This window comes from Aegilops tauschii, chromosome 5 (assembly GCF_002575655.3).
Source record: "Aegilops tauschii subsp. strangulata cultivar AL8/78 chromosome 5, Aet v6.0, whole genome shotgun sequence".
Classification (NCBI taxonomy): domain Eukaryota; kingdom Viridiplantae; phylum Streptophyta; class Magnoliopsida; order Poales; family Poaceae; genus Aegilops; species Aegilops tauschii.
This window is the reverse complement of record NC_053039.3, coordinates 470,187,268-470,198,082: the sequence shown is the minus strand read 5'-3', so window position 1 is coordinate 470,198,082 and position 10,815 is coordinate 470,187,268. Positions and strand designations below refer to the sequence as shown.

The 10,815-nt window shown below is 42.8% G+C and overlaps 1 protein-coding gene across 1 annotated transcript; it reads right to left on the bottom strand.

Annotated features, from left to right (window-relative positions):
- Window positions 1-5,248: 5,248 nt before the first annotated feature.
- Window positions 5,249-9,520, bottom strand: LOC109781977 (vacuolar protein sorting-associated protein 2 homolog 2). Its single transcript, XM_020340566.4, has 11 exons — window positions 9,285-9,520; window positions 8,834-8,878; window positions 8,439-8,473; window positions 7,547-7,597; window positions 7,354-7,458; window positions 7,187-7,258; window positions 6,973-7,044; window positions 6,069-6,149; window positions 5,846-5,881; window positions 5,697-5,761; window positions 5,249-5,550 (listed from the first exon to the last, which is right to left on the bottom strand). Exons 1-11 carry the CDS (start codon window positions 9,316-9,318, stop codon window positions 5,457-5,459), a joined length of 690 nt encoding a protein of 229 aa, XP_020196155.1. The 5' UTR covers window positions 9,319-9,520; the 3' UTR covers window positions 5,249-5,456.
- Between the last annotated feature and the right edge of the window lie 1,295 nt (window positions 9,521-10,815).

Below are 10,815 nucleotides of genomic sequence, written 5' to 3'. Positions count from 1 at the left end.
TTGCCAAAAGGCTGGGGGGAGGGGGGGGGGGGGGGGGGGGGGGGGGGAGCAGCGGCCCCTGGCCCCAACATAACTCCGCCACTGCCAGTACCCCACAAAGCCGCCAGCAGCAGCGATAGCTGGAACGTAAAGCGCGTGCAAGGCAGCCATCTCGTGCGGTTCGCCGCCGGCTGGCATGCTAGCCTAGAAGACTGGCGAAGTTGGAACGGATTGGTACCTCGCAGCAGAGAAGAAGGAGACGAGCGCGAGCTTCTGGATTCCTTGCTTCTGAAGGACGGGGCTGCTAATGGTGAACCTCTGGACCGCGTTTTGTGGGTAGTATATGTAGTGGCGGAGCCAGGATTGAAGCAAGCCCCGGGCCTAAAAAAAAATTCACCCGGAGGGAAAAACTCGATGTTCATAAGGCTTTTAGCTACCTCAAAAGACACCCTAAAATATGGCTCAATTACACGAAAAAATTAGAATTTTAAATTGAATGCTTAACAATAATGTTAGAGTTGTGTCGAATATTATTGTACAAGGTAGGTTACAGTTGGACTTGGTTTTGGACTGTGTGTAGACAGGGTAATAGTTGTGTCCTAATAGAACACTTGTATCCTAGGCCTCTCATATATATCGGGGGTAGACACATGATGTAACCTATGCCAACATAATAGCACAGGCACGCGGGGGAACCAGCGGCGTGTGCCGGCGCCCGGGCGGCCGTGGTGCGGTATTGTAGCGGTGTCACGGGGAGGAGCGCCCGTAGTCAGGCCTCGGGGATGTAGCCATGATGGTGAACCTCGTTAACAAATCTCGGTGTCGTGCTCGTGCTCGTGTGATTGCTTGATCCTTGGAAGATCGACGGAGTGCCTCGGATTATTCTAACAAATAAAACAGAATAGATAAAAACATGTTAAACAATAAACAGTACATGATAAAAAAAACCAAATCAATGGTTTGCTTCACTTGTGCCTCCCGTAACCTCATCAACGATGTAAGAAAAGCCAACACCTTCAAGACATCAAAAGAAATTTTTCATAAGAGAAGGCATAAACCTGAAGTGAAACAATAATCATTAATACAAATGTAAAAACTTACCACTTCAACGAGATAAAAGCCCTTTGTGAGACCTATATATGTTTGAAAGCCATATAAAATATCACCATCGTCAATACTTGCAAATACATCTTGCTCTATTTAGCAAACCGGTGAAAAAAATCTCTTAATCTTCATTTTCTGCAATATGAAATGAAATTGGCAATTACATCAATTTGAGTTCAACAATACCCTAGATATATGACTGGATGCATACATACACATATTATTTCAATTAAATTTCAGTTCGAAGCAGTTTATACACTAATCAGGGGGAAACAGAAAATGCTTCAACGAAAATTAGAAACATACAAGCAGCGGCAGCGGCAGCAAGCAGCGAAATAGCCAGGGATGCCGCGGGGCGAACGAAGAATAGGACAGGAGGGCGGCGACCGGGAGCAGAGGGAGTGACGGGGCGGATGCGACGCCACTGCGGACGGCGGCGCCACGCGAGCGCTGGGATCTGGACTCTGGAGATCGATGCGACTTGGCGGCGGCCGCGCGAGCGCTGCGTTTCCTCTTCTTTTTTTAGCAACAGCGCTGCGTCTCGTGCGTGGGAGTTAGATCGTAGGATTTTTGTTTTGTTTTGAGAATTGTTAGATCGTGGGATGGTGGTCTTTCCTCGTGCGTTTGTTTCACGTAAGGCCTTGTACAATGGGAGATGCTTAGAGAGGTGCTTCGAAAAATAAACCGAGTTTTTCTGAAGCACCGGTGCCTATTTCTACAGGAGAGATGCTTAGTTAAGCGTCTATCCTGTATAAATAAGCACCGGTGCTTTAAGAAAAACCTGATTTATTTCTCTAAGCACCTTCCCTAAGCACCTTGCATTGTACAAGGCCTAACACAGCCCATCAAGGCTTTGGCTGCTTTCTTTCACTGGGCTGCACCCCAGGCCTGCAGAAAATCATATATAACAATAGCCTGTTACATTTTCCACGCCCCGGGCCTGGGCCCTGGGTGCCCGGGGCCCAGCTCCGCCCCTGGGAACAAAGAAAGTTTACTCGTGGAGAGTCTCTGCAAGCATCCATTCGGTCTGCTCAAGCAATTTCGGTGTTGGCATTGAATTACTCCATAGTGAACAAATTGAGAACGACGCAGATCACTAGACATGGTCGGAACAAACCACAAGAAGGCTTTGACAAATTGAATGTGGATGCGGCATTTGATGTGGTCACAGGTTCGGAGAGGACGGGTGCTATTATTCGTGACTGTATGGGAACTCTAATTGCAGGTGGTAGTTGGAGCATCCCTACAATCGATACACCGTCAATTGCTGAGGTGTGTGCACTCCGTGATGGTCTGTTCATTGCAGGAAACGTTGGATGTAACAGGATCCTAGTCGAGAGTGATTGTATGGAAGTGGTGCAAGTCATGCAGAATGGCGGTAACTCACTAGGCGTGGCGGCAGCTATCTATGAGGAGTGCACTTTCCTTTGTCGCAATTTTACTCATGTAATTTTTTCACATTATCCTAGGGAGGCTAATAGGGCAGCCCATATATTAGCTCAATCTAGTACGGGACCAAATGTGACAAGAACCCCCAGATTTTATTCGTGCTGCTATAGCAGATGATGTAACTCTTATCCCAGATCAATGAAAACCGCCATGATGGCTTTCCTGCCCAGAGTAGGCACCGACTGATAGAGTAGCTCGATTAATAAGATAAAAGGGGACCCATGAAAACACTAAACAACAGATCAGTTGAAACTTCCATTGCACCTAACCTCACCCCATGTGCGTACTGGTCTTTGGTCTTCGGTGCTCCCTCCGTCCTTCACGGTCACCCCACAGGGAAACATCAGTTTTCTTGCACTGTTCTCAAAAGTAAGCAGTAGGGAATGCATGTTAAGTGCTGAAGGAGAGCGAAAGTGACAAGTCAAGTCTAATTTTAAAAACTATCTTCATACTTGCATCAAGTCATTGGATTTATCTACTTTTGTATTTTTGTGAGTATTCTAAAGCAATTGCAAGTCGAGGAGCAATGGAAAGGCTCAAATGACCGATATGTTTGTTGGGGTCACTTAAGAGCTGGACAAAGATATAATTGTTGTAATCATGTAGACGAAGTCTTGGGTCTCCGCCGTTCACATTGGCATCACAGAGGTATCTGCAAGAAAAATAATGGGTGACTATAATATACTCCCCCTGTAAACAAATGTGAGACGTTTTATATCACTATAGACAGAGGAGTAGATAGTTAGACCAATGTTGCAAGGGTTAGTTTGGTTTATCTCTCTTTGACGATTATTTTCTTATTTCTGTGATTTATTTTTCATGGACTCATGACCATGTTATATTTATTTACTTATTTTTGGTGTTTATATATTCTGCGGCCTGAGGTAAAGTCCGGGCAAATGGCTGATCCTCTGCATGCATGTGTGTACGGATAATTTTGGTCCGGCAGTATGTATCCTATCCCCATCATATCGCTCTCCCTGTCTCCCAGTTGCAAGGTACACAAACTTCTCCTAACAAAAAACCAGCGATGAGTTGGCTCAATAGCTGGAAACAAATGATTAAAGGAGTTGCAGGATTAAACAATATAAGGCAGCGGATGAGCAGAAATAAATGCAACTAAACAAGATCAAGATGACCAATAATTTAATGTGACTGAGGCCAACGTGTCATGGACTATTAAAAAACTTTTAAGGTGCTCGCTGTTAGAATGGGATAACTGCACGGCGGTTACTAGTAATCAACTTTTTGGCATCGGCCCAATGCCAAGAGACATGGCACAGTGCAAATATTTCTGTGCAACATTTTTGATTTTTTTTTAGCAAAACATTCTTTATATTCAAGAAGTGCTTAATTGGATGTTTGCAACATGTCTTTCTAACAGCGAATTATTGTGCATCAAATTAAAGGGTTTTTAAATGGTTGCGGGCCTTTCATTGGTCTGGATGGTTGTTTTGTGATGCTTGTAATTGGTGTGCAAGTGCTTGCTGCATCTACAAGTATGGGAAGAACATGTTCCCATTGGCCTTTGCAGTTCTAAACATCGAAGATCTTTCTACTTGGACATGGTTTCTGAGACAACTTGAGGCTGCAATAGGACAGGGAGAGGCATGGAGGGTGAATACTTATGTCTGATAGGCAAAAGGGACTTGTGGGTGGCATCTGAGAATTTTTCCCAATGGCACAACAAGGTACTGCAAAACACATGTTCTAGCCATTTCCTCATATGTTGAATTCAAGGGAGTGGTCTCCAAAGTTTACTTTGACAAGATTGTATATGCTAGCACAATTAATGAGTAGAATTTTTCTCAATAGCACAACATAGGTACTTGAAGAAGTACAACAAGGATGCATGGCCTTGGGTCAGGCATATTCCTAATCAACAAATCAGCCGGCATGCTAAGTCCAAGGTCTAAAACGGATCTGGTTGTCAACAGTTCATCTGATGTGTTAAACAAGTATATCTTCTTGGATTACAGGGACAAGCCTATTGTTACAATGATAGAACTCATTAGGACCAGAATCATGACAAGAATGGCTCTAAAACAAAGTGGAGCAGAAAGTGCAGGCTGGGAGACTACTCCAGTCATGAGTAAGAAGTTGGAGAGAGCAAAGGCTAGAGTGAAATACTACACACCATATACATCCAGAGTGTGTTTATCAGGTGATGGGTGGCCAAGAAAGTTGTGAAGTCAAGTTGTTCAATAGGACATGTAGATGTGGGAAATGGAAGTTGAGTGGAGTCCTCGGTTGCCATGCTTGTGCTGTAATATAGAGGGTGAATCACCGTCAACCCTGATGGCCTGCAAGACACACATGGTAGTGTAGCACCTTCGGGTAAGTATCCCAAAAGCGTCAAGCAAAACACACTAGAAGAGCTGTCCTTAAAAGAGAAATTGATTAAAAGCAAGAGATTGTATTTTCGCACAAATTTAAAGAGCTATTTAGAAGTAGCAAACATAGTGTAAAAATGTATAACAACGATGAAAATAGAGGCATGGGGCATAGTACTTTCACTTGCGCAGGCATCACGTTCTAAATACTCGTCCCCTAGGGTCATTCGGTGTGTTTGATATTAGTTGTGAATCATCATCATATGTTGCCTGCAATTTCTGAAGTGTTTGGCCAGGCAAAAAGAAAGCATGCACAGGGTCCTTCTATTTTCTTCCCCGTAATTGTGCCCTAAACTTGTGTAATTTGTTCACTTCATAAATAATTTATGCTCCACCATATTTCTTTTCAGCCACATTTGATTGGCAACACGACAGTTTATGCTACACCAAACAGAACAATTCAGGTTCTATTAAGTCACATGTACTAGCTTGTTTCCTGGTTAAAATATTAAGCTACCAGAATTTGGAAACAAGGCACCAGTAAACAGATTTACATATATAAGGCTATATAAACTTTCTTGCAGCAGCAACTCAGATGCGGCGGAGAGATGCCAGTCTCCTCTCCAGATCATCAACTTCAGCGGCATTAGGTTCAGGCGCCACATTTTTCGCTGGAGCCGCATTCCTGATAGCATGACATTTCCATCAGGTAAAAGGCGAACAGATATACAGAGGCCCAGTATTAAAAAAAAAAAAAAAAAAAACACGGTCTGCTCATCTGTTGAGATGGACATTTTAGCTATGATTGTGGGGGAAGAAATGATTGTATACCGTGCTTGGTTGTTCTCGGCTTTCTTGTTACTGGCTCCAATACGGCCTTTAGGTGCAGAAGACAGCTGCAGTATCACGAATGCGTCAAAATCAGCATTTAGAATTAAGATTCAGCACGCTGGTAGTGTAGAATGAACAGGCGTATTTACCTGAGAAGCCACATCAACACCAATCTCATCCAGAACCTGCATCGAGGGCAGAGGGATATATCACATATCATGAAACAGTTAGCAATGAGGGGATCCATTTGGTAGCAAACATGTAAGAAAGTTAGCTTTGCCAGGCAGCTAACAACCGTGCCAAAAATGCTTGCCCACCAGGGAGCCAAAACGCTCTCCCTCGTCAAAATGCAGAATATAATTAGCATTTTACCTGGTTCGTGAGCTCTTCTGTTTCCTCTTCAGCCTCATCCTTATCTAGTGTTTCATCGATGGCATCAGACATCATCTCAAGCTGCATGGAAATAGTTGATCTTAATTTTCAGAAGAAAAAAAAACAATTTAAAGGGATCTTGGCAATAAGTTATTGATCTCAAGCTGACAGCTTGAACATTTCTTTGAATACATCTGTAAGAACAGTGACATATCTGACCGAACTGACAAATAAGTTATAAAGACACTGAAACAGCTAACCTGATTCATATAATATATATACATAGCTAATGTGTGTACAAAATTACATAAGGAATTCTCAGAACACATGGATATGGAGTGAGCAATTTGAGTCCACAATAAATAGGATGGATCGTCCACAGAAAACAATGATTGCTGTACAATAAATAGGATGAAACAACTAATTATTTTAAGATGTTGTACTGATTCATACTACTTCATAAGAATATCTGAAACAGCACAATGGAGGGAAACATAGTCAATCTGCGTACAAATTTACAAAACGAACTCTCAGAACAGATGAATATGGAGTGGATGCGCTAAAAATTTGAGTGGATGATATCTCAGAATGCTCATACAGTGTAGATCACGAGAAATCCACAGTAAATACAACAAATGGATGAATCATCCCCACGCAACAATGATTGCATCTGGTCTGTACTCCCTGATCTAGTTTATTCATATGTGCTAAGCAAGTAATAACTAACCAACAAACACATCTGCATAATGTGATATATCTAAAAATATCCACTTAACACTACAGGCATGTCGAAAATTTTATTACCATCATGGCTAACTCGTACATATCTATATAATGCGATATAACTAAGCATCTGCACTTAACACCACAATAAACAATTAAAGAGTGTCCAAAATGCTATTACCGTCATGTCCAATTGAGATGATTGCTTCTGGAATTCTCTCATCTGCTTCATCTGCTTCGTTGGTTCCATTTGCTGAAACAAAAAATAATAAATTGCACCAACCATCTCAGGATACACAGTTCACAAATAAGTTGACAGGAAAAGACTGACTAGAGATTGGAAAAGGTCGATAGTTAATGAACAGCCAACCAACCATGGCTGTCTTTCGTCATACCTTATTCATTGCTGCCATCGCTTTGCTTGCGCCTTTCATTCCAGCAGATATTGAAGTTCCAGCATACATTGCCTTAAACAAATAGATAGTTCACACACAGTAGTAAGTGTATTTTGTCCATGCTCAAAATTTGCAGTTGTATAAATCAAACTGAAAGCTAGGCATACCTGTGTGTGAGTAGCTACTCCACGTATCTGCGCCCGTGTACCTTGTAAATTGACGATTTGTTGCCTAAGCCTGACTAGTTGCCGGGCTAGAATTTTGGTTGCAGCCTATAGCAATACAGAACACGTATTGTAAGACATCAATAAGAAAATTGTTATGGATTAGGGATCTTACACAAAATCTTAGGATACTTACCTCATTTCCAGTCTTGGCAGTCTTCTTGATCTCAGCAACCAGCTTCTTCTCCTGGAATGGTACCACTGCGGCGTTAGGAAACCAAACAATACAATACACACAAGCCATTGCAGAGTGGTAAGTGGAACTACCATAATGATACAGTAATAATAAATAAAGATGCAAAGTGATGCTGCTGTTTCACACCCTTTCTGGACTAAACTGCTGTCCTTTCCACTCCTAGAGCATGAGGGTATGGCAGCACAAGATGGCATGAAGACCTCTAGGAGTTTGAGGCACCTCACGGCCTCGATAAAAGTGTGTATAAGCATTTCAGTTGCAAAAATAACAATATTTTAGCACACTTTTCACTTGGTTTAAAACAATTTTATCAAGAAAACCAAAACATAAATTTAAGTGCAAGGTCCAAAATGAAGTATCAACTGCAATATGGCACTGATCAGATTTGCAGTTTGTTGCTTTAATTCCTGAACAAAGATCCAAAAACATATAATAGTGAGCTATTTTCTAGAAAAGTTGTTTTTGGTACTATCCAAAAACATCTCTGGAGCAAACCTGCTGTCTGGTCCATTGCACGCCAGAAACATAATAATAGAATAATATCAACAGTGGCAGGGCTACCTAATCTCAACCGAGTCAGTATTGCCTCTATTGTGTGGTGGGGGCCTGACATACATTCTATTCTACTTCAGTATGGCAGTGGAACTACTATCACACTCCTAGAAGAAAAAAATCCTATGTGCTCCAAGACGGTAGCATATTGTTTGTATTAAAATCAGTTATTCATACTATGTGAGAACAGTGGATTCAACCCAACCAAGCAACTTTGTGAAATCTGCCCATTGTTTGCCTTGTAGAAAGAAAAAGAAAAGGCCCTTCACTTACTACATACCTCCATTTGCAGGGAGCCAATCTCTCGCTCAACTCCTAAAATATGCAAAAGGAGAGAAATGGTGTCAGAAATTAGCACATTGCCAGCTACATTTTTCTTCAAGAGCTGATACTTAAGCTAGTATCGCTGTCGGTTGCAATCTTATTCAGTGAAACTCTGTTACATGATACATCATCAATTGCCTTAAAAAAGACACTGATTTCTGAAACTTGTGCAGGTTTGCTGTCAATATAGCACATGTTCAAATATCTCACATACATCACAAATTCACAATAACATTGCTGAATCGGTGGTATTTAAGCCATGTATGTTATGGACCAATAAGAACTGAAGGGAAAGCCTGGGCCAAGTTGACAGAACACCGGAAGGAAAAGAAGAGGAGATTTTGCTCTCACCTCTTGTGGCGACTGACATCTCTCGCTTGCTCGTCCTGAGAGCCTCTGCAGGTGACAAAAGCATCACGCCATTAGTTCGCGACACCAAACTCCACACTGCCAGTTAATTCACAGTTTGCACGCCCATGAATTCAGTGATTTTCTCCACTCCGACACCCAGAACATTCTCGATTTATCGTCCATCCACACAAGCGCTAGGTCACCCTAAAACCCTACCCATCGAAGAACCGGGGATAAAAAAAATCCGGTTCAAGAAGGCCGAAATCCAGCAAAGATCTCGCCTTTGGATCACAGAAACGCCCGCAGCACCGAGTCCCGGGCCGCGGATCAGGCCAAATCGGCGGGACGGGGAGGGGGGACAAATCGAGGCGAGGCTAGAACCCCGCTAGAATCGCCGAAACCCCCCAATCTAAACCAAAAGAACAACGCGAATCCAGGAACTGGGCCGTACCTTTGGGGTCGACCTTCTTCTTGAAGATGTTCATGGCCGCTCCTGCTGGATCGCTCGAGCGCAGGGAAAACCTAGCTCTCTCTCTCTCTCTAACAGATTTGGGGAAAATGGCAAGTGCAGAGCGGAGTAGAGAGAGAGAGAGAGATCCTCTTTTTTCCCCTCTGTTTGTGCGAGCGAGGTATGACGGCGCCGAGCCCAACGGGCACTTCACAGGCTTTTTGGGCTTTTTGGTAGTAGCCGTTGCAGCGTTGAACAGAATGCCTAATTCTGGGGACACCGGTGCGTCGGGCTTCTCCCATGACAAGTGGGTCCGGAGGGAGTGCGGGCCAGCTCCGTCAGTTGGGTGGTTCGGCTGTGTCGGCAGCGGCTGTGCGTGCGGATAGACACGCGGCACGGGAGGAGCGCCCTGGGGCACCACGTCCCACTTCTCCCTGTCTGCCGGTCTTTCCTTTTCAATTTTTACTCATTTATTTATTATTCGTTCTTTCTAGTATTATATTTCTTTTTCTCTTTTATTTATTTTCTCTCGGAAGCTGATTTTACGGTTGTTCCCAATATCATGCCTGGATAAAAATTTCGGAAATTTATTCCCTTCCATTCTGGGAGAGATTTACTCATTCTTTTTATGGAAATAAATAATTGCAGTGTAAAATGCCTCTCTCAGAAGCAATTATGTCACCGCGTATCTTTTCTCTTTAGGAATTCTGGAGAGAGAGAGATCCTTTGAGGCTAGCCTTTTTGGAGGGGATTTGGATCATTTGCACCACTTTATATGGGGTTTCATGATTTGCCTTCTCTCAATGGCGAGTGGCCCCGGCCCCACCCGTCAAACTTTATATGGGGCAAATGACTTTTTGGCGCCTTGTTAATATATGAACCTTGCTATGGGTATGATGGATTCTTGTCCAACACTCGTACGATTAGAGACAATCATAGGTAATTCAGTTTGTGGGCCATAGCATTTAGAGATGATTTGCTCTCTGGTCGGACGAGAAAGCATCGTACAGAGCAGTTTCGTTAATATATTGGTCCAAATGAATATTAAAATGGTACACATTCTAATAAAAAAAGACATGAAAAATGAAAAACATAACGTTTTAAGATGTATGAATAATCAATTTCTGAAAGACCCTCTTCAGCCCACCTTCGTTGCCATGATTTTTTTTTACATATTCATTGCCATGATTTTTTTTAACACATTCATTGCCATGATTTGAGGGCTTCTCTTTGAATGGGTTCACACATAATCTCTAGTGGGAATTGTAAAATAAATTGAAAGATGGTTTGTCATCCAAGTGTTGTTGGAGGGACTGGGGTGTCGTTGTCGGGGCACGTGGTCGCAAAAGAAAATTTTCTACCGCGCGAACCAGGAAAATATTGTGTAGATAGATCACGGAACTAGTTTTACCACTAGACGCACAGTCATGACAGCAGAAGAAGAGTTGGGAAGCGCGTCTCTGTCTCCTCCTCGCGGATCCCTCAAACATTTCATCGTAGTTCTCTCAAATGGTTCGTCACAACGACGCAGGTA